This window comes from Panthera leo, chromosome C2, assembly GCF_018350215.1.
Source record: "Panthera leo isolate Ple1 chromosome C2, P.leo_Ple1_pat1.1, whole genome shotgun sequence".
NCBI lineage: Eukaryota > Metazoa > Chordata > Mammalia > Carnivora > Felidae > Panthera > Panthera leo.
The window spans coordinates 73,797,789-73,822,836 of record NC_056687.1 but is presented as its reverse complement, the minus strand read 5'-3'; the positions used below and the strand labels follow the sequence as shown (position 1 = coordinate 73,822,836).

General features: G+C 36.9%; 1 protein-coding gene across 7 annotated transcripts in view; it reads right to left on the bottom strand.

Moving 5' to 3' along the window:
• The window catches only part of ATP13A3 (ATPase 13A3), an 88,422-nt gene that overhangs the window by 12,251 nt on the left and 51,123 nt on the right, over positions 1–25,048 (bottom strand). For 6 of the 7 annotated variants that reach the window (XM_042954810.1, XM_042954814.1, XM_042954815.1 and 3 more), the window contains 11 exons: positions 17,168–17,292; positions 15,429–15,604; positions 14,312–14,434; positions 14,149–14,228; positions 13,290–13,332; positions 13,093–13,202; positions 12,699–12,795; positions 11,706–11,778; positions 9,709–9,886; positions 7,902–8,089; positions 2,899–2,987 (listed from right to left, as the gene is read on the bottom strand). In XM_042954810.1, coding sequence (XP_042810744.1) covers positions 2,899–2,987; positions 7,902–8,089; positions 9,709–9,886; positions 11,706–11,778; positions 12,699–12,795; positions 13,093–13,202; positions 13,290–13,332; positions 14,149–14,228; positions 14,312–14,434; positions 15,429–15,604; positions 17,168–17,292 — 1,282 coding nt within the window. Of the gene's footprint in view, positions 1–2,898; positions 2,988–7,901; positions 8,090–9,708; positions 9,887–11,705; positions 11,779–12,698; positions 12,796–13,092; positions 13,203–13,289; positions 13,333–14,148; positions 14,229–14,311; positions 14,435–15,428; positions 15,605–17,167; positions 17,293–25,048 lie in introns of those variants that run through there. The other variant, XR_006207053.1, reaches the window with a different exon arrangement.

Genomic DNA, 25,048 nt, shown 5'->3' with positions numbered 1-25,048 from the left:
CATTCACCTTTTAGTCAACTAGCAAATATTTACTGAGCACCTAAGATACTATGCTAGGTGCTGTGGAGTTGATATGATCTAAGAGGTTTTAGAAAAACCCCCTATGACTCCAGCAAGAAAGATTTCAGGGGTGGAGACTGCTATAGTGATCAAGGCAAGAGATGATGGAAGCTGAAACTAGTGATGGGGCCACAAAATAAGAAATATATATGTGGTTTCTGTGTAACACAGAGCTTTTAAAACTCTTTTAATTTCCCAAGTGATGTTGGCAATAGAAATATCTTACCTAGAGTTTCTAAATCTCCTGGAATATCCTGGTATCATGTTTTTTATTCTAATGAGGCTACTCTTGGTGGGCTCTGGATAGCTTGAGGGTGGGGGTTGGTCATCAGAAAGACTAAGCCATGATTAGAAGCTCAGAACTTTCAGCCCCGCTCTCCCATCCTCCACAGAAGGGAGAGGGACTAGAGATTGAGTTAATAATAGACAATGACTACATAATGAAGCCTCCATTTAAAAAAAATGTCCCTCAACTTCAGGGTTTGGAGAGCTTCTGGTTCGGTCAACACATGCATGTGCTGGGAGGGTGGTGCAGCCCCAACTCCACAGGAACAGAAGCTCTTATGCTCGAGACCTTTCTAGACCTCGGCCTATCTGCCTTTTAACCAGGTTGTACATTTGTACCTTTATTATAATCTTTATTATAAACCAATAAACATAAGTGTTTCCCTGAGTTTTACAGCAAATTCTCAAACCTAAGAAGTGGGTTCTGGGAACTCTGGTTCATAGCTAATTAGTCAGAAGTACAGGTGATGACTTGGGACTTGCAATTCGTTGGGGAGCACTCTTGTGGGACACAGCCCTTAACCTGTAGGGTCTGGCTAATTCCAGGTAGTGCCAGAACTGAACTGTAAGATACTGAGTTGGAGTCCAGAGTTGGAGACGAGTGTGGGAAAAACCCCCACACAACTGGTGTCAGAAGTTTTGTGAATAGAGGAAACAACGGTTTCTTTTTAGGTGGCAAATGGGATGGATTAAAGCTAAAAGATTCCGAGTAAGAAAATGGAGAGAATCTAGGAAAAGACTGGCTTTAAAAAGAAAAGGAGAAGACAAGGACACATATACACACTTCTGACTTGGATAAATGGTGGTACTAAAAAAACCAAGACAAAGCAGGGTTGAGGAAGAATATGATGATAAGCTTAGTTATAAAAATGCTGAATCAGAGAATTGATGGGTGAACCACGCATATAATATTCAGTATGTCAGTGCATATTCAATCCTAAGGCTCAGTTGTGAGAGCTAGACCAACACAGATGGCACCATGGGTGAAGCTGGCACTATAGAGCAGCTCACCCAAATGTACAGAGTAACACGAGCGAGAAGAACAAGAACGTGTGGAACACTAACGTTTAAGGAACAGGAAGAGTCTGAATCCATCACAGAGAATGAGAACTAGTCATAAGGGTAGGAAAAAATCAGAAGGGGGCACAGCATCACAAAACTGTAGAGGGAGTCTCAAGAATAATCACATGGCTAACTTTTCAAATACTGCTGAAGAGTCAAGTAAGGTTGGGAACAAAATAATTAAAAGGACAAGTCCACTGAACTTAAGAAGACAGATGTGAAGCAGCAGAAAGACACATGTGGCAGGAGAAACATAAGTGGTTTTTGTTTTCTTCTTTTGCTTAAAGTGCTTATCTAAATCCCTCCATGAAGCATGTGGGGAAACAGACACTCATACACTGCTGGTAAGGACTATAAATCATCAATCTTTTCCAAGTTGAATAACACAGCTGCTTGTACCTGGGATAAACCACTCCATTCCCACTCTGTGGTATGTCAACACTCACTCCCATACACTACGGGACCTGTACTGCACGTTCATACTGGCACTGTTAACACAGGAAAAGACTACAAACAACCTAATTATTTACCAATGGAGAATGGAGAAATGCATGAAAATATATTCCTACAATGGAATTCTATATAGTAGTGAAAATGAAATGCATGTATCAACATGGATGCCTCTTAAAAATAATGCTAATGGGAAAAAGCAAGTCACAGAAAAATACAAATAGTAAGATAACATTGTCATATAGGTCAAAAGCAAGCAAAACTTCTATGGCTTCATACAGTATGGTAATTGTATAATGAAAAGCAAGCCAATGAGACAAAAAATTAGAATAGTGGTTCCCTCAGAATGTTTGGAAAAAGGTACATGATAGTGCCTTACTGATGCTGGTAGTGTTACCTTTTTAGGTTGGATGATGAACTCATGGGTGTTATTTTATTACTATTACGCTTAACAACTTAAATAGGTATGCATTTTCTTCTATATAAAACAGGTATTTCAGCATTCATAAAGTTTTTAATGAAAAAAAGAACTCAGTGGACAGTGAAGAAGAGGCAGTAGGTATAGACTACTCAAGAAGTGGATCGATAAGGGACAGATCAAATAACAGGGTCAAAGTTTTTTTATTTTTAAAGACCAAGCAACATTTGTTTGTAGACAGGGAAATGGAACCAGAAGCAAAGACTGAAGGAACAGGAAAGAAACATAAAATAACACGTAGAGCAATAAAAGCTGATGTTCCAATTATGTTCTTTATTCTTTCTAGGGTATTTTTGGGTCACTTTAACTGCATTTTAGAAAATTCAGAAAGAAGAGATCCTGGGGCGGGGGGGAAGACCTTCAGAGTTGAGTCTCTGTCCCCAGTAACCCGAGAACAAAGGAGGGGGTAGATCATAAGCCCTAGCAAACATCCAGAAGTCCTATTTGGCTGTGTAACTTTCATGAACTATTAGTGTGTCATCTTCTATTACTGTCTTACTACTGCTATCCTAGGTATTATCACCCTCAGACAACCAGTAGTAATTGATGTGCTGAACCCTTACCTGAAGAACCTGGTCAATAGAGGCAACTGGATGCAACATGATGAGTAATATGAAAACATACAAAATAATCACAGACACAACAAAAAAATCTGAAAAAGAAAGTAAAACAATTAAATTAGAAGTTCCTTTAAATAAAAAAGCATATAATAACAACTGGTATACTGGCAATCCTAAATTTGGTTTTGGATACATCTATTTAGGTTGATGAAGTACATAAAATGTGTGTTTTATGTTATTTCCTAGAGTACGGCACAACATTCAGGCCCAAAGGATTCATTATGTGACATAGAAATAATCAGCATTTATAAAAATAGGAGACATTTTGTAGTTCTCCTAGATAGACAGCTAATTTATAAGATAACCAAGTCAATATATAATTCACAGATAGAAGACTAGATTATGTAGAGCAAAATGAAATTATCATTTAAAACATGTATGTAATAATTATTGTTGAATATAAAAATACTGAATAACATTTATTCCCAGTATTAAGTATGTTATAATCCTAAATGGAGACATTCTAATTTGACTGTAAGTATATTTCTGTTAAGTGTATCCCACTTTCTTAATGACTTCCTCCATGAAATATTTCTACAGAAAATGTACGCTAAAACCCAGAAACTGAGTATCTACTATTTTAAATGTGGGTTAATCCACTTGCTGCAGTAGCTAGGAGCGGTAAATTCAGTCTCAGAGTACTTTGCATTACTTTCCTAACTCCAAAATAAAACTCCCTGCTTGTGGTCATTTTGTTAACCGTGTACATACATGCATACACCTGCAAATATACAAACATACTCTCATATAATGAGCCTTAAGGCTCAGAACTTTCCCCATTATATTGCTACCCCCCCCCCAACTTTTTCCCCTTGTTTCTTTGGTTTGGATATTTACTTACAAGTTCTTATTTGAGGTCATCTTGAAACTCAAATTTTACTAACACCATGTAAAACCAAAATTTTATCACGAAGCCTTCAGATTGGGTAAAGAAGTTAATATCCTATTTTATGGACTTTAAATGAGGAATCTCATACTATTTTTAAATGTGGGAGCCATTTACAAACACTGTTAATATGTCAGTTCAAAACTATAAGCCAATATTTATTGTTTTGTAGAAATAACATTATGTTCTATATATATGTATTTATTGTTTGCATGTATTAATATCTAGATTTACTGTTCTAACAACTTGGGCTGGAAGTTTTATTAACATTCATGTCAAAGTGGGGACACTTTTTTTATTATAAGTCACTGACCAACAGGCTGAAAAATTTGGGTCCATGCTAGATTAAAAAAAAATTTTTTTTCTAGATCTTTATTTTTAAAACATACTACTAAGCTATAAACAGGAACCATAACATTCTATTCAATAAACATAGCAACTAAAGTAATATATAAGTTGCACAGTCACTCAAACAGTTATTGTGGTCAGTTAAAGTGTTTGGACAGTACTAATTTCAAGTACAGAAGCACACAAAAGACAAATTCAGAAAAAGGACAAGAAATGGTCAGAATACAAATGCCAGAGAGATATGGAGACAGAAAAGAAAGCTGGTTCAAAATAGTAATAGCTCATATTGAATGTTTTCCAAATTCGAATGCATTTTTACAGCCATAAGCAAAACAGATTTGCAATCTACTTCCTGACATGTTGCCAGAAAAAAAAAAATTTTTTTTGTTTTCCTTTACTCAGGCTCACAAATGTCTTACATCTACCTCAACAGTGTTTCTCAAACGTTCCTGTCTTTCTCCTAGAAAGACACACCTTTGATCACACCTCTAAAAATCTGCCAAGATTTTCCATGTGAAGCAGAAAATGAGCAGTTGAACCTCTCCTCTGTTTAGCCAGGGGAGAAAAAGAGGCACTATTCAAAGAAATGTGACGGGGAGGTGCATGGTTGGCAGATGTATATAACCACCGCAATGGAAAGATCAATAGGGAAACCAAGAACGAGAAAATCAGGTATTCGTTTTTGAGAGGTACAGAGTTTCTAGTAAACTGTGCTCTCTGCTCCTGGACTCCGCCGGCATTGCTACTGAAGTACAAGTAATGCTCTTCACCAGAAGACAGCAATCAAAACAAATTCTGTGTTGGTGGTAACTGGAGATCAGGGAACAATGTTCCGTAAGTTAAAGATTTAGATTCTACCACAAAGCTGTGTGAACAGGGAACAAGTCCTTTGGAGTCAAGGTATTTTAACTAACATGATGAGGATACCATAGGAAAGAGCAGACTTAGTCCTTAAAAGGCAAAGCAATAAGTAAATTAAAGTTATTAAATATGTCCCAGCTTAGGGCATCACAGATTTGTTGTTGATGATACCAGACCATTTTGATGGAATGTGGCAACAAAATCAAGCACCAGAAGGATTTCTTTTATGTTCCCCTTGGTATGGTGACTCAAAAATAAACCCTTACATAGGATAAATAAGCCTACAAACTTGTTTACGACTCTGATATCTACTTCTCTAGCTGTTCCTTCCTCAAAAAATATGAACTGGGATCTTCTGACCCACAAGCACAAATTTCAAGTCTTTTTATTCCTAATTCTCCCTCCTCTCCCCCCACCCCCTCGCCCTTTCTTATTCAGCTTCTTATCTTTGAAAGGCCAGCTTATCCTGCAGGGCCTCTAAGTATCTGCTCCAACCAATTCAGGCCTGGCAGATGAACAGGAAAAAATGCATATACCCTGAGGAAGAGAGATCCTGGCAGTTCAGTAGTGATGTCTTCACAGACTGAGAAAGGACTTGGATGTCACAAGCAGGAGTTATAAAGGTCAAGAAACCGGAGCAAAAACTGAAGCCAAATCCCAAGAAATCACATCTAGTTAAATGAGAGTATAAGAATTAAGTCTGTATCATCATGGCCCTCGAAATGATAGCATGGTCAAAGGAGAAAATATAAGTGGGCTAAGCTAAAGTTGAAAATGGGTCACCACAGACTGAAATTTGGTTTTATTTAGAATCCAACCAGTAGAAGAGAACAAAACAAAACAAAAAAAACCAAAAAAAAAACCCAAAAAAAACCCAACTCTGAAGAGACTGCCTTAAATGCCTAAGACAGATATTAATTTTTAAAAACAGTAATCTCAAGATAGGTTTCATACATTTTACTATTTAGATACAGAGAACAGCAACTAGCAAGTCCTGGCAAAGAACTGTTAACTGTCTATTCTACAGTAAAAAATGAAAAGCTAATGTCAACTCTAGTAAAGCCTTAACCTTTTCTCCATTCATTTCAACTATATTTATACTTTACGTTGTATATTCCTTTATAAAGTTAGACTTTATTTCTGTCACTTCTATTTTCTACTTTTCTTTCTTTATTCATCAGTAACTCCAAGATTAGGAGACTCCAATGACAGGGAGACAAGATGTGAAAATTAGCAAAATATGTATATGTTGACTTTAGTGTTCCTATTTTATTTTCTACCAGGCATGTTTTAAGATAGCATGCACTTCTGTTTATCCACTGACAGACATGCACAAACTGCTTATATTAAGGACAAAAGTTTTGTGGCTATATTTCTGCCAAACCACAATTTTTAATACATGTTCTAACAAAAATAGGCCAGTGATCAACAATTGGGATTATTTTTTATTCACGTGAATTTGAAATTAAATTGGAATATAAAATATCTTAATACAAAATTAAATGGGAATACAAAGCCTTTAAGTTTTTTGAAGTTTTCCAAATAACACAAAAGATGCGTTTAAAATAGGAAAACAATCTTTTTTTTAATTGGAGAAGCATGGATATGGTGGATTTTCTCAGACCTCTAAAATTAACTTTCTTGACACAGCTGTCTTGCTTACCAAACAGTCTGAACACCAGTTTTCTTAATTAAAAAAAGGGGGGGGAGGCATTATTCTCTGACAGATGTTTCAGCTAACCTTGGGCATGCTAAATATTTCCTTGAAATTTAAAAATATGGAACTAAAACTAAAACACATACATCAACTTTCACTAAGTTCACCTCAACTAAAGCTAACTTTAGTTACAAAGTCCTCTTAGAAGAAGTGATTGACCTTCTATGGAAGGCTTTTTGTCCCAAAGCATGCTTCCAATATGGTCTCAGTAATATACTTTCTACTTATTAGATAATATCAGTTTTTGTGAAAAAAAAAAAAAAAAAGTAAAAACAGATGACAATATTGATACTTGAATCATCTTAACCTGTCCAAATGTATGAAGCAATAAAACTTGACCTACAAACCACATAGGGTAGAAGAATAAAATAATGTGAAAATGCGCTGTAAACTAACGTGACAGGTATAATTTACCGAAATCTGTGACCAGTTTGCCAAGTAGAACACAGCATTTCTTTACATCTACAACAAAGAATAACTACTATTCATTCTATAATATTGCAAATATCTGAAGTTTTATATGAAAAAAATTAAGTTGTCCCAGATATTAGTATATTCTCAATTTTTAAAAAAATTGGCAATTGATGTTTTTCCCTATAAGCTCCGATTTTGATTAATCAAAATGCTATCTCCTACTGCCATAGGTAGACAAGTTTGACATTGGCACAAGACTCCCTTCTACTGGCCCTTTCGGCAGTGGATGCAGAGGTGACAGAAAGAAAGAACTGCAGGTGAACACTGTCTGCACCAGTGTCAAAAATGACAGGAAGACAGTTGGCACTGTGCAGACCGCCCAGCAGCAGAGAGCAATACCCACTGTTCCAACTGAAGATCCTCTGTTCCTGCTTCTAATTCTAACTCTGTCTGCAACGCGCTGTAAAAATAAAAGCTGGAGCCAGAAGCAATAGGATGTGAAAACCAGGAATGTTTAGAACAGGGTGGCTTCAATTTTAAACTTTAGACTGGCAGCTCCCATGAGAACAAAACAAGACAGTAAACATCTAAATCACTAGGTTCATTCTATTCATGAAGACCTATTTCACATTGAAAGAACAGTTTCAACTCTACTCTTCTGACATTATTTTTAAAGAAAGGAAGCAGGATAAAAGAAATCACAACAAATGTCAAACTTACAATTCTTGTAGCAAGGTTGCCTGAAGGGTTTTCCTTTTGAAAAGGCAATTGCCACTATGAGGTACTGAAAACTGGAGATAAAAAACACTGTGGTATTTTCATAATTTTGTATATTATGTGTATCAGGTTTGGTTTCATTGTCCAAGTATGAAGAATTCCAATACAGGCTTCTCGTCGTATTACAAGCACTAGAACACAAAAAATGTTTACATTACTAAACACAATACTCACTTCCCAAAAGTAACCCATTTTACCTTCACTGTCCTCAATCACTATCATAACATAAATAGAAATAAGGTGGTGCTTAGAGGAAGAGATCCAACAACACCAAGGTAAAATATATGGAACAGGCAACACCAGCGTTAAGTGTCTCTTCTCTTTAGTCACATTCCAATCAGTTTAAAAAACTAGAAGAAACGTCATAATAAATAAGCCCCACTCATTGTTTAAATTTAAGGATGATACGAATATAACACTGTATGTGGATTATACTGGGGTAAAATTTTTTAAAAAATCAAATTTTGAGAGTAACTTTAACACAGTAAAGGTTAACAGACCTTAGGTCTGACCTTAGCTCTACCAATTTTTTGGCTTAATCGAGGAAATATTACTTTATTTCTGAGCCCATTTCCTGACCTATAAGTGTGGATACCACCTGTGCCATCACAGGGTTACTGTTAAGGAATGAAGGATGACTCTGTCAACGCCTAGGAAAGCACCTGGCACCTAGACGACCCTCAATATTCTCACCGATGTATGGTGCTCTTTGAGCTCTACTCCCAGGTGGGCAGGACAGTCAAACACAGGTAATACCCATTACTAAAACACTAACTACATAAGCACAGGCAAGTAGTAACAAAATGTTAATCTGCCACAAATGAATTCTGGAAAGATACTCCGGAACAATTCCATCTATTTCTTTTTATGTGCAGTGTCCATATGTACATATAAGCAAACAGTAATGTTAAATTTCTTAAAGTTTCCTGAAACTTTAAAAAAAAAAATTTTTTTTTTTAACATTTATTTATTATTGAGAGACAGAGACAGACAGAGCATGAGCATGGGAGGAGCAGAGAGTGGGGGAGACAGAGAATCTGAAGTAGGCTCCAGGCTCCGAGCTGTCAGCACAGAGCCCGACGTGGGACTTGAACTCACAAACCACGAGATCATGACCTGAGCCGAAGTTGGACGCTATACCGACTGAGCCACCCAGGCGCCCCAAGTTTCCTGAAACTTTTAAAGACAATCTCCTTTCATTATAAGCAAACTATAAATAAATGTTTGCATCTAAAAATTTAATTCTACAAAATTACCTTAGTGAATGACTTACATGTTTGATTAATTAAAATAATGTTATCATAATTTGTCACTGACAGAACACTCTACCTATAAGTAAGAGAAGCACTTGGCACTTTTTTTACGAGTTTTTTTCTATTGTTTGTTTTAAAATGCTATCTCCTAAACTTAGGGTAGAAAAGTTCGACACACAAACATTCTGGGTTTAGGAAAGACTCTAGTGATTAATTTCAACTTTCTCACTTTACAGGTAAGGAAAGCAAAGTTCACTAGCAAATTAAGAAACTGGTCCAATATCCTCATCTTGGTAGTGACCATGAGGACCTTGCCTGACCATCTTTCTACAGATAAAAGGAGTTACCATAATATTTATAATCAAATATAAGCCAAATAATTTAACTATTTAATCAAGCTGCCTGTGAACTGTTATATAAATTTTAAAACTTATTTTTACATGCATACATGTTACACATATCTTACACACATTTTTTAAATGGACTGACCAACTTACTCTGACTGTGGATGCCATACTTCATACCAAGATTGCTGCTTGACCCAAAAAAACCCCAAAGATTGAAATCCAATGCAGATGATGATCTGAGACAAAACGGAGAAGAGAAGGGCCCCAGATATAAGACCTGAGGGTGGTCTTTGTGCCACAAGTTCCTTCCAGGCAGGATTTAAACTCACTATATTGAGAAGAAAAACAGGAGGAGTTTTTATCTAAATTAGTTGCAATAAAACTCAGATTCATTTAGGAACTTAAATTTATTTCTAACAAATCTTTACTATAAAAATTGTCCAAAACCCAATCCAGATGTCATACAGATTTAAGTAATCTGTAAAAGTAAACAATTTAGGCTTTTTCAAAAGTGTACTATTTTTTTCATGAGTACTTTTACATTACCCCACTGAAATTCAGAGAAACACTAGTATAGGTAAAAAGAATACTAAACATAAACTATAACCTCAATCACCATCCTTGTATGTTCAACTAAAAATTTATTTATTTCTCAATCTTTAATTGCAAATCTACAGTAATAATACATATTTTCTCCTCTTAAAAAGACATTAACAAAGGTTGGAAGCTATATAAACATAACCGTAACCAAAAAAGGCTTTGATCACTTATTAAGGTGATGCCCCCCAAGTTTCTCCACAACATTCCTCTTTATAATTGATAAGTAATTTGTAAAAAGATATTGAAACTATGTAAAAATCCTGTTCCTCATTAAACTTTCACTCGCCAGTTTTAGTATCCACTAAAGACGATCTAATCCAGTGGTTCTCAACCAACATGCTTTTGACCCCTGAGAACATCTGGCGATGTCTGGAGATATTCTTGGTTGTCACAACCGTGGCTGTGTTACTGGCACGTAGGGGTAGAGGCCAGAGATGCTGGTCTAATGCACAGGATAGAATTAGCTGTTTTAACAGATCAATCAGATCAGGGTCTTTTCATGGTCTAAGCCCATCATTCCTTCTATATTTATTAGTTTGCATTTTACTCTCAGGAAGAGCTTTCCCTTCTCTCCCTATTTATTTCCAATATGAACTTGTGAATATTCATTTGACTAAATGGGTCATATCCCATTACATCATTACTTATTTTTATATAATCACAAAGACCAGAATAAACCAACATCTTGTGTCTCCTCATATGCTGTACTGAGGATACAACATCACTTCTGCCATGTTCCTGCCAAGAATTCATAGCCCAAGTCTAAAGAGACTACATCAGACATCCATATATTTGGTTTCTCTTCTTTCGTAAATGTCAACATCAAGATGCCCACAAAAGGGCTGATGTAATATTCTGGATTAAAAAAAGACTAAAGAGAAAAGATAATGAAATTTGTGAGCCTGGGTTAGATCCTGGTCTAGAGAACTAGGGGAACAAAATAAGTAGAAAAGATATTATTTGGATATATGATAACACTTGATTATGGGCTGTGGGTTAGATAATATTGTATGAGTGTTAAATTTCCTGATCTTTATAACTATGGTTTGTTTTGTTTTGTTTTTTAATGTTTAGTTTTTGAGAGACAGAGCACGAGCAGGCGAGGAACAGACAGAACGGGAGACACAGAATCCAAAGCAGGCTCTAGGCTCCGAGCTGTCAGCACGGAACCTGATGCGGGGCTCAAACCCACAAACTGTGAGATCATGACCTGAGTCGAAATCGGACGCTTAACTGACTGAACCACCCAGGTGCACCATAACTATGTTTAATTATGTCAGAGAATGGCTTTGTTTTACGGCAATATACACAATATTCAGAGACAAAGGGGCATGATAACACAAACTTATTCTCAAATATTTCAGAAAAACATGGACAGAGAACAATAAAATAGGGCAAATGAAAACAATGAGTAGTAAAAGAACATATTTACAGGGAATCTGAAGAAGTATGCACTGTTATAATTATTGATATAAATTTACCAAAGTTTAATGAGTTACATCAGAATTTCATATGCTTTTAAATCGATAGTAAAGCAAAATACTCACTTGTAAATACCACTACCAAAATGATTGCCAGATCAATGAAGAGAAACTGGAAGTCTCCTAGGTTACTTAAGATCTACAGAAGTGATTTTTAAAACATAATTAGTTTTCAGAAATTATTTTTATACCATTTTCCCTGGCTTTAGATTTTCCTCCCTTGGTTTCAGTTGCCCCCCTCCATGCACTCCCCCTCAACCCCGATAAAGACAACTTTAAAATGACACTTGGACTTGCTTAAAAATTAAAACACATTTGCCTTTGATATTAGTGACATAGAACATACGTTTGCAAACATTCAATTTATTAATATAAAAGGCATCTCCTAAAAATTCATTCAATATAAATCTTAAACCTTTTGGCAAAAAGGAAACACAAGCTTTTGCTCACAATATTCAACATTCTTGAAAATTAGTATCTCAAAGCTTCCTTAATATCTAACACCATCCCTCCTGATACTTTCTACAAGGTAGAAGGGATATTTTCACAAAGACTCCCTGGCATGTCACTAATGTTAATTTTGAGAAAATTCTAAAGTGATCTCACTTCAATTATAAAATCCAGTGGATTACCTATGGACATCACTGTTTACACTTTTTCTCCAAGTGCATAAAGTCCTACAAACTACTGCTGAAACATCTTTTGTCATTCTGACCTTTTCTGAAAATGTATCGCAAGGTTAACTACAATTCTGAAATATGTCACAGCTTGACATTTTGAAGAGTTCTAAGAAAGACGCCCAATCTGAGCTAAAGGCAAAAAAAAGAATACAATCATCTTTTATTCACGAGGCTTTAGCCACAGTTGTCAGCCTTAAAGAAAATGCTATTCTAGATCAATGAGATTTTCAATCTGCTACTCAAAATATAACAAACCAAAGGAAAACTTACAGATGCTAGTTATGTAAGTTTCATAATTAGTAGATGCATACATACTCAATTTTTTAGCTTAAATGCCTTAACACTAAGCAGCATCTCTATAAGCAATGTTGGTACTCACAGAATATAGCAGAGTAACACTGAAGTACTGTATAATGCTGTACAAAGCCATAAATTTAAACACACAGAAAGAAGTCATTAAAGCAGCACGGCCTTCCCTATGAAAACAAATGTTGGCATGTGAATAAAAGCATTTTGAATTCCTCTTCCAAATCACAATTATATCTTGACAGATGAATAGCAACATTCAACAGCTACAACAAAGCACTTTTCTACCAAAAGAACTAAACCAAAGCAGAACTGAAAGAGATGAAAAGTAGCAACCAGTTGGTAACTAAGGTATAGAATATACTAATACACCATTACAACAAATTCATGCTCATTTCTATAATTTTTTTCTACATTATTAGAGCAAGCCACAAAGAGATAATGGGAAAATTTTCAATTTGTGCTACCTGATAAGGTTTGGCACACAGGAAATACTAGGAGTTTTGGAGGTAAAGGGAGATGCCACTGAAGCCTCAAGCTCTGATAACGAAATGCCTCCATGTGCCCTCTTCAAAGCCTAATGGTTTGAAGAAGAAAAGGAGTTAAGTTTTGTGAATGGGACTTGGGTAGAGAAAGAATTATAAATCACAAAAACCATACTTACACCACAATCATTTGCCCCATCACCGCACATTCCAACAAAGTAACTGAGAAACAAAAATTAGGTTGATTAATTTTTTAAAATAAACAACATTTAACTTAATATTTCTTCAGGGGCACCGGGGTGGCTCAGTCAGTTAAGTGTCTGACTTCAGCTCAGGTCATGATCCGCACTTCATGAGTTTGAGCCCTGTATCAGGCTCTGTGCTGACAGCTCAGAGCCTGGAGCCTGCTTCAGATTCTGTGTCTCCCTCTCTCTCTACCTCTTCTATGCTCACACTCTCTTTCTCTCAAAAATAAACAAACATTAAAAATTTTTTCACTAAAAAATTTTTTTAAAAAACGATTTTCTAATACATTATGAACAGCTAACAGACCAAGACCTCCCCACTGAAACTGACGAATCTTTTTACCACACTGACCACAGGCATTTTGCTTTTGTAAACAGCACCAGCTTGCAAGTCAAATGACCTGGGTTATTGTCCCATTTCTGTCACAAGCTGGGCAAATAGTTTATTATTTGAACAAAGGTCTTGGGCCTGTACAGTCTTTAGTAACCTACTTTTAAAGTTATCAGCAAAGATTTCTCCCTTTAAAACTGGAAACATAATTATTTACAGAAACTATAAAGTCACTTCTAGAAGCTGAGTAAATGAACTCTATCTAAAAGATATTACCTGGAAAAGGAATTGTGGATATTTATTTTCGCTAAATAAATGAGTACATGAGCCTCTTGTAAAGAGGCACTTAGAGTTATCACCTATCTTGCAGGTGACAATTCTATACACATGAAATATCAGTTACTTTTCTGGGTTTGAAAATGAAATTACAATTCATAAAAATAAAACACCACCAATACTTACTCTACATTTTGCAATGCTTCTATTAATTGTGTCTTCTGATCAGGTGCCATACGAGCAAAAACAGTGCCATGCAACATCAACTGAAAAAAATATGAATTTCTTTAAAATACTATTCGCAATGTATTCTTGTGAACACAAACATACATAAACCCAAGTCACTAACCTTAGGAGCAAGGTCTTGAAAATGTTCCAATATCACTGAAAATGATTTTCCATTCATTGCAAAATGGTAACGAGTCACTTGAAGATTCTCTAAGCTATTATGGACCAATTTAATTGGAATAGCCTATGTACAAGACATTCAAAACAATATTTAGGCAGCCAAACCAAGTAATACAATCCTATTTTTTAATTTAAAAAAAAATTTTTTTTACATTTATTTATTTATTTTTGAGAGACAGAGAGAGATAGAGCACAAGAGGGGGATGGGCAGAGGGAGAAGGAAACACAGAATCCGAAGCAGGTTCCAGGCTCCGAGCTGTCAGCACAGAACCCGACACGGGGCTTGAACTCACAAACTGTGAGATCATGACCTGAGCCGAAGTCAGATGCTCAACCAACTGAGCCACCCAGGCGCCCCAATCCTATTTTAAATATATCTGATCTCTGGGGTGCTTGGATGGCTCAGTCAGTTAAGTGTCCGATTTCAGCTCAGGTCATGATCTCACAGTTCGTGAGTTCAAGCCCTATTTCAGGCTCTCTGCTGGAGCCTGGAGCCTGCTTCTGATTCTGTGTCTCCCTCTCTCTCTGCCCCTCCCCAACTCAGGCTCGCTCTTTCTGTCTCTCTCAAAAATAAACATATAAATAAATAAATAAACAAATAAATAAGATCTAAAACTAAATTCTTTCATTTGATATTTTACATAAAACAACCAAAGTTTAACATTTTTTGAAAGTGAAAAGAAACTCAATGTTAAGGTAATCATCCAGTGATGTTTATTTCAAACAAATAAAGAAAGGCTAAATATCAGCTTCAGTTTGAAATAATGCATGAATGAAACATTATGGACCACTTGTATCATTTATCGCTACTTTTAAAATAGGATAAATACCTGGGATTCTCATACTTTAAAATGGTGCTTCTCAGCTTTGGCTAACTATCCACAATTTGAGGTACCTGGGTCTTACCTAGTCCTAATGAATCAATCTCTGAGGAGACAGCCCAGGCGTCTGTTTTCATTTATGTTTTGTTGTGTTGTATTTTAATGCACCACTTTTTATTTCTTCAGACTAAATTCAAACAAGCAAGCTTCAAAAGGAAAAAATCATCTTGACATTACCTCCGAGTCAATGGCTGATGAATTACTGCACTGTGTTAGGGTGTCTGCATAATGCCAGTTTATCTTGGCAACTTTCCCATCCTTCGGAGGTAATGCTTCAGCAATAATAACTTTATCCTGAGGTAGTATCATTCCACAGTCTCTGGCCACAGAGACAGCAGTCAACATGTTGTCACCTAATGTTCAAAATATTGACAATATGTTAAAATTAAAATGGAAACATAAATGTACTTGACAACAATACTTATCCAGAATCTCTATTACCCCCTGACTACGCTTGGCAAAATGAGGATCCTGTACAGTCTTATACTTGGAGCTTCAAAATACCAAAAATCAAAACATACTTTTCAAAGGAAGCCTCAAATAACTCCAGCACACATATGCTAAACAGACCACTCTTACCCACACTTTTTAAAGTCAGATACATTCTGAATCTTTTTGTCATGCACTGGTAGCACCCACCAATGCCTGGCACCGTGTCACACACACAGCAGGTGCTCAAAAACTATTTGTTGAAATAACTCAAGAGTGATCGGTAGTCTGTACAAGAATGCCTAAGATCACAGGGAAAAAAAAAAAAAACAAAAAAGAATGGATTACAAAAGCAAAAAGATAAAGAAGGTAACAAGAATGCAATCTTTACAAGATATAAAGAGAACCTCTCCGTTGTGAAAAGGCAAGAACTGAAAAGAAGCCCTGTAAGGACAGGCTCAAGAGAAGAAAATATAAACATATGTGAAAAGCCAGCAAAGGTATGAGAAGTTCATTACTGCCAGAACGGAAGGGCAATATTACTTCTTCCCCCAATTCCCACACATTATTTCCAAGGACATCCTCCTATGACAAGAGTGACTCCCCTTGGGAACCAAAGCCACAGTTTGTCACAGCAGAGAAAGAGGAAAGTGCTTTCAAGGAGGAATCATTAGAAGCAAGGAATTGCTGGGATGCTAATAAATGTATCTACTTGAGCTACATAGTAATAAGTATACTATTGGATGGATCTCAGAGTCTAAAACAAAACAAAACAAAAATGTACACATGCCCTTTCCATATAAGGCTTAGTGAATATATAAAGCCATAAAGTGACTACCTTAATTATGATTATTTACTAAGAAAAAACACTTAGGAGCTGCCAGAGTTTCACAAAGCTAAGGAATGGGAATTACATAATATTTATCAACAGCATAATACCAGGAGAATCACTTAGAATAGTCAAAAATCACAAACAAATCAAACAATGGCTATCTTCACTAGTATGCATTCAAGCAATGATAACGAACATACTCTTATACATCAAAATGTAATTCTAACAAATATCTGTTAATCATTTTTCATGCATCTGGCGCAGTTTTAGAAATTGCAGAAGACCCCAAAATGAACAAAACATTGTCTTCACCCTCTAGAATCGTATATTCTAATAGGGAAAACAAACCTGCAAATAGCACAAGATATAATAACTGCTATAATGTATTATTAAAGAGAGGTAACAAAAAAGGAGCAGTATCTAAATTTTTACAGTATGCCCTTCACCATTTTACTGTTTCTATAAATAGAATTTGCTAGCCCTTAAAAGAGTATTGCAAAGTTATAACTTTGAAGAATATTCTGAGCTGAAATGGGGCATGGGAGGATGAAGCCACTATGTGCTTTTATAACTATCTGGTCATTCCACCACATTATATAACTTGAACTCTAAGAGTCACACTCAATTTTTCCTGTGTCCTTTTATAAAATCTAACCTGTGACCATGACCGTGCGAATGTTGGCTTTATGCAAATCTTCAAGTACTCCAGGGGTTTCTTGCTTTAATTTGTTCTGCATTATAATTAATCCCATAAAATCCATGTTGTTTTCAATGACATCTCTGCAGAAAAAGAAATTTTAACACGTAATGAAACAGTATCTGTTCTCTTTATACTGATAAAGCAATATAAAATACCCATAAATTGTACATCAAACCATTTTGTATGTTGAATAAAGCATAAATATGTTTGAGTTCAATATCTCAAACTTATATCTGGAAAAACAATTCCCAAGAGATATAAATGAAATTAAATTTCATCTTTGGAAATGTGAGAATAAGGATAATTTGGAAATGTTATCTTTGTAAGATACTAAACACTTGTAGTACTAAGGAATGTTCATCTTATATTCCACCTGCAAAATGAATAAGCATAAATAAATCTATGCTTTACTGTCCCCACCTCCACGCGACATACCCTAACTTAAATGTCCAGAGAAAAGGAAAAAATTTGACTATAAGCACATTCAATGGTTATATTGTATTATGATCAAGTCTTTGAAGAATTTTAGAAAAGTCTTGATCAAATTCTTTCAAGTTTATTTATTTTGAGAGAGAACGAGATAGCACATGCAAGCAGAGAGAGAGAGAGAGAGAGAGAGAGACAGAGACAGAGAGACAGAGAGAGAGGGAAAGAGAGAGAAAGAGAATCCAAAGCAGGCTCCACACTGTGAGCAGAGCCCAACTCAGGGCTCGAGTTCATGAACTGTGAGATCATGACCTGAGCCAAAATCAAGAGTCAGATGCTTAACTGATTGAGCCACCCATGTGCCCTTTGATCAAATTCTTGATTCTAGAAGTGTGATATTAAACCTATTAGCAGTCTGACAATGAGATCTATTTGGGCCCCGGAAATGGGTCTCTGAGAATATTTACAAATATTCAATAGTTATCAGGACACAATTCCTTCAAAAGTTGAGTATCCACTCTGTACCAAGTAGTACTACCGGTCATTGGAAGGTCAAAGATGAAAAGGTATGATCTGTACTCTTCAAGGCGTTTTTTTTGTTGTGGTGTGTGTGTGTTTGTGTGTGTGTGTGAGTGTGTGTGTGTGTATGAGAGAGAGAGAGAGAGAAAACAGACATGCAAGCAATGAGATGCATGCAAAAATAACATGTGTATTATCATGGAAATGGATGCATTCTTAAGAAATTTCAAACTACCAGAACCGTATCACAGAAATAGGTTTTGTTTTGTTTTTTTGTTTTTTTTCAATGGAGAAAGAAGGCTGAGATTAGGAACCAAAATTTCAGACTGGCAATAACCAACTGGTTTTTCTACACAAAATTCAATAAAGGTGCTTTAAGCACATAGCTCTAAAACATAAAACACTCTGAAATATAATTTATATTTATCTATGGGTGGTAAAGGTATCAAAGAACAGTTAAGAAGCAATACAAATGACACTGCTGGTGGTGATAGGAAAAATAAGCCTTGAAGCCTGAAAATGCATTTCAAAGAGCACAGTTGTACTGATGTGAAAACTCTGGGGTCAAAGCACTACAAGCTGTGTTCCCATGATCTGCTAGGTTCTGGCTGCTACTGGTTTCCTTACTCTCCAACAAATGATACAGGTCATGGCAATATTGTTCTCTAATGAATGAATAATCCAATATTCAACTCAAGATAGAAAGGTTCAAGCTATGAGAGAAATGTCAAAACCTGCTCTTGTAAGATAAGATGGAAATACAGAGAGGGTCTTGGTTGAAGCAAGTGAAAGGAGAGTAGAGAAAGAGAAAAACAGGGACAGGATATCCTGGGCAGAAGGAACAGCCTACTCAAGGGCACGCAATGATGTCTGAATATGACAGGCTTAAGAACTACAGACAAATCAGTAGTTTTAAAGGTCCCAGCAAAAGGTGAAGCTGTAGAGAAAGAGCCTAACGTGCCCTTCACCAGAATTAGAACGTAACATTGTACATGTGTAGCTCCCAACCATGCATATCCATCAGATCTGGCTAATGCTTTTCTTTTTTTTTTGAAACGTTCATGCTTAAACATGCTTCACCCCCAAATATTGTTTCAATAGGCAGAATTCCTAACGCCGTTTTTCCTTTTAGTTATTGGGCTAGCCACTCCACTCCTTAGTTCTCATTCGGTAAAACAGGATTGCACAACAAATATAAACACCATCCTACTCTTTTCACTTAGTGTGCCTGAGATACAGGGATCTCCCACTTTTTCAAAGTTCACATTAGGCCATTTCACTTTTACGAAAGGCCTACGTTACTCATTTTCACTAACCAAAAGAAACCTGAAGATGTTTTGCTTTCGAGAAAAAAAAGTAAGAGGCAAATATAGCGTCCAACATGTGTTTTGCAGCAAGCCATTTTAGAAGCAGCGCACTTCCACGCAGAGAGAGAGGTGCCCCCAGTTCCTTCCCTGGGGATTATAATCTGCATCTCAGCATCAAGCCGCATAGTTTTGAACTGTGTCTGTGAGCTTCTTACTCTACCTTGATTTATTCTGTGCCTGAATTAGCAAGATGTGTCCTACGCTATAAGAAAAGCTTCAAAGAGATTATTTTTGGCGTCTGGAAGCAAAAATTTTTCCACATACATTAATTGTAACTGTTTCTTCACTTTAAGCCATTTCAGCTTAGGAACGATTTTATAGGAATGCTCTACTTTGACAGCAGGAGGAGTTGTTATTAACAGCAATGTTAACAGCCCATAGTTTAGCCATTGCCCTATGGGTATTATGTTATTTGCACTATTTAAACAGGACCCTTATGCACACACAGAAATAGCTCTTTAATCTGGATTCTTAGAACCGCACTTGCTGGGTCAAACTGTGTAAGCAAATTCAAATTTTGATAGGTACTACACATGTTTATTATGAATCTACAATAGTGTAGTAGCAGTATGTTGTTAAAATTTTCCCAAGACATCACTAACATTTGGTATTGTCAAAATTTTCAACTTTTCCAACCTTAGGAGAGAAGTGATGTCTCACTGTGGTTTTATTTTATAGTTCCTCAAAGAACTAAATAAAGTGTACTACCCTTTTCACGTGTTCATCGGCCATTTGTATGCCCTTTTCTGATTCTTATCTGCTTGTGTAATTCATCTTTTTTTTTTTTTTTTTTTCAAATTAAGTGTTGCGTGTTTTGTTTTCTTTCTTTCCTGATACATTTTCCTAACAGTAAACTCTTCCAGTAGATGATGGGAAGCCATTTACAAGAATTCCAACTAGAGGAGCACCTGGACAGCTCAGTCAATTAAGTGTCTGACTTCGGCTCAGGATCTCTCGGTTCGTGGGTTTGAGTCCCATGTTGGGCTCTGTGCTGACAGTTCAGAGCCTGCAGCTCACTTTGGAATCTGTGTCTTCCTCTCTCTCTGCCTCTCCCATGCTTGTGCTCTGTCTCTTTCAAAAATAAAATAATATACATTAAAAAAAAAAAAAAAAAAAGAATTCCAACTAGAGACTGGTGTGTTAAAAAGCTCTCTGGAGGCACTATGAAACACAAATTAAAGAGTGGAAAAGACTGGAGAAAAGTAAACGTGATGATGGTTATGTCATTCGACCTTTGGAAGCAGGGAGGTGGGGAATGGTGGTAATTAGTTATTTGGACTCATGCTACTCTGGCCAAAATAATACTTGGTTCAAACAACTGGGCAAAACCAAGTATTTTATTTGGGAAAAACAAACTACTATAGAATTATGTTTATGTTTTCAAACATAATTATGTTCCTAAAACATACCTGACACATAGCAGGCACTAAATAAATATTTAACAAACTGAGAAGGGTTTCAAAGATTTGTACTTGTATCTCAATCACCTAAAACAAACACTGCATAAGGTACAGTTCCATACATTCAATAAATATTTAATAGGGTTTTTGGAAAGATGGCTAAGCAGCATGGAGATCCTCAGCTTGTCTCGTCCCTGAAACACAGCTAGATCAGCACCAAACCATTTTGCACACCCAGGAAATTGATCTGAGGATTAACACAACAATCTGCATAACTTGAGCCACAGAACTCGGCAGGTACACAGTGTGGACAGGCGAACTGAGAAAGAGAAAAGCCACAGAGGGTAGGGAGCTATTTTTGCAGAGAAAGGAAAAAGAAAGGGGGAGTGTGCGGCACATCAGGAGAGTGTAGGAAAAACACTCCCCTGAAAGTAGCTGGAGAGAAAGAGAAAGCGTGAAAACACTCACAGGAAACTGAACAAGAAATCTGTCCGCCAAAACCACTGACAGGAAGAAAGGAGAGGGTTTCAATACCACCAGGATTGAACAGTGGAGCTCAGTGCCTGGTGGTGCTCTGGTGAGGAAGCAGGGCAAATCACCAGGAGTAGGCAGCAGGGTCTGAGGGGTCGGTGTGCCACACGGGGAGAAGTGGTTCCCTTGCTTGGAGAGCATTTAGTAGAGGCCATACAACCTTCACAAAGGCAAAGGTCCCAGAGGACCCCAGAGAGCAGTCACATTTGCTGGTACTGAGACAGAGACACCAGAGTACAGCAAACCCTGGCTCTGGCTGTGTGTTCTGATCAGCCACAATCTCTAAACCTCTGCCACTGCACTATCCCACAAATGTTTTCTGGGGCAAGCAGGCACACAGCCATTGCTCAGTGAGACCCTCCCCCAAAGAGTCAGCGTGGCTCCAGGCCAGGGAAGGGCAGGGGTGGGGGTATTGGTGGTAGTGATGGTGGTGGTGGTGGTGGTGTATGAAGCGTGGGGTTTTGAAACACAACCCCATCTGAGATAAAACTCTGGAAGGAGGTGCTGCCTGACAGGCAAATGGCTTGGACACAGACAGGGTAGAGGCAGGGAGTGGATGGAGGCCTGAGACAAAGGAGGGGTGCTTGATAGCAGGTCGGTGAGATCTATATACTGCTTACAAGAGACCTATTTTAGACCCAAAGTCACATGAAGTTTGAAAATAAGGAGATGAAGAACCAGCTATCATGCTAATGGTCATCAAAAGAAAGCCAGAGTAGCCATACTTCTATCAGACAAACTAGATTTTAAAATAAAGACTGTAACAAGAGATGAAGAAGGGCATTATGTCATAATTAAGGGGTCTATCCACCAAGAAGATCTAACAATTGTAAATATTTATGTCCCCAACGTGGAAGCACCCAAATATATAAGTCAATTAATCCCAAACCTAAAGAAACTCATTGATAACGATACCATAATAGTAGGGGACTTCCAACACCCTTCTTACAGCAATGGACAGATCATCTGAGCAGAAAGTCAACAAGGAACAATGGCTTTGAATGACACACTAGACTGAATGGACTTAACAGATATATTCAGAACATTTCATCCTAAAGCAGAATACTTTCTTTTTGAGTGCACGTGGAACATTCTCCAGAATGGATCACATACTGGGACACAAATCAGCCCTCAACAAGTACAAAAAGACAGAGATCACACCTTGCATATTTTCAGACCACAATGCTATGAAACTCGAAATCAACCACAAGAAAAAATTTGGAAAGACTATGAATACTTGGAGACTAAAGAACATCCTACTACAGAATGAATGGGTTAAACAAGAAATTAAAGAGGAAATTAAAAAGTACATAGAAGCCAGGGTGCCTGGGTGGCTCAGTTGGTTAAGCGTCCAACTTTGGCTCAGGTCATGATCACAAGACCCATGAGTTCAAGCCCTGCATTGGGTTCTGTGCTGACAGCTCAGAGCCTGGAGCTTGCTTCGATTCTGTGTCTCAGTCTCTCTGCCCCTCCCCTGCTTGCTCGCTCTCTCTCTCTCTCTCTCTCTCTCTCTCTCTCCGCCCCCCATCTCTCTCAAAAATAAATAAAGGTTAAAAAAATTTTTTAATTAAAAATAAAAAGTACATGGAAGCCAATGAAAATGAAAACATGACAGCCCAAAATCTCTGGGATGCAGCAAAGGAGATAAGAGGGATGTATATAGCAATCCAGGCCTTCCTAAAGAAGGAAGAAAAGGTCTCAAATACACAATCTACACTTACACCTAAAGGAGCTGGAAAAAGAACAGCAGACAAAGCCAAAGTGAGCGCAAGAAGGGAAATAATAAAGATTAAAGCAGAAATCAATGATATTGAAAGAAAAAAAGAAGAATAATTATAGTAGAACAGAACAATGAAACCAGGAGCTGGTTCTCTAAAAGAATGAACAAAATTGATAAACCCGTAGCCAGATTGATTAAAAAGGAAAAGGAAAGGACCCAAATAAATAAAATCATGAATGAAAGAATAGAGATCACAACCAACACCTCAGAAATACAAATAACAAGAGAATATTATGAGAAATTATATGCCAACAAACTGGGCAATCTGGAAGAAATGGATAAATTCCTAGAAACATATAAACTACCAAAACTGAAATAGGAAGAAATAGAAAATTGCAACAGACCCATAACCAGTAAAGAAACTGAATCAATAATCAAAAATCTCCCACAAACAAGAGTCCGGGGCCAGATGGCCTCCCAGGGGAATTCTACCAAACATTTAAAGGAGAGTTAATACCTATTCTCCTGAAGCTGTTCCAAAAAATAGAAATGGAAGGAAAACTTCCAAACTCATTCTACGAAACCAGCATTACCTTGATCCAAAACCAGACAAAGACTCCACTAAAAAGGAGAATTACAGACCAATTTCCCTATGAACATGGATGCAAAAATTCTCAAGAAGATACCAGCAAATCAAATCCAACAATATATTAAAAAATTCTTCACCATGATCAAGTGGGATTTATTTCTGGGCTGTAGGGGTGGTTCAATATCTGCAAATCAATCAATGTAATACATCACATTAATAAAAGAAAGGATAAGAACCACATGATTCTCTCAGTAGATGCAGAGAAAGCATTTTGACAAAATATAGCATCCTTTCTTGATAAAAAAAATCTCAAGAACGTAGCGTTACAAGGATCATACCTCAACATCATAAAGGCCATATATGAAAGACCACAGCTAATATCATCCTCAATGGGGGAAAAGTGAAAGCTTCCCCCTAAGGTCAGGAACATGACAGGGATGTCCAATCTTACCACTGCTGTTCAACACAGTACTGGAAGTCCTAGCCTCAGCAATCAGACAACAAAAAGAAAAGGCACACACTGGCAAGGAGGAAGTTAAACTTTCTCATCACAGATGACATGACACTCTATTGGAAAACCCAAAAGACTCCACCAAAAAAACTGCTTGAACTGATCCATGAATTCAGCAAAGTTGCAGGATATATTAATAATGCACAGAAATCAGTTGCATTCCCATACACCAATAATGAAGTAGCAGAAAGAGAAATCAAGGAATTGATACTGTTTACAATTGTACCAAAAACCATAAAATACCTAGGAATAAACCTAGCCAAAGAGGTGAAAAAGCTGTTCACTGAAAACTATAGAAATCTTATGAAAGAAATCAAAGACACAAAAAATGGAAAAAACATTCCATGCTCACAGACTGGAAGAACAAAAAAATATTGTTAAAATATCAATACTACCCAAAGCAATCTGCATATTCAATATAATCCCTATCAAAATAACACCCTCATTCTTCACAGAGCTAGAACAATCCTAAAATTTGTATGGAATCAGAAAAGACCCCAAATAGCCAAAGCAATCCTGAAAAAGAAAACCAAAGCTGGAGGCATCACAATCCCAGACTTCAAATGTATTACAAAACTGTAGTCATCAAGACAGTATAACACTGGCACAAAAACAGACACACAGATCAATGAAACACAACAGAGAACCCAGAAATGGACCCACAAACGTATGGCCAACTAATCTTTGACAAAGCAGGAAAGAATATCCAATGGAATAAAGACAGTCTCTTCAGCAAGTGGTGCTGGGAAAACTGGACAGCGACATGCAGAAGA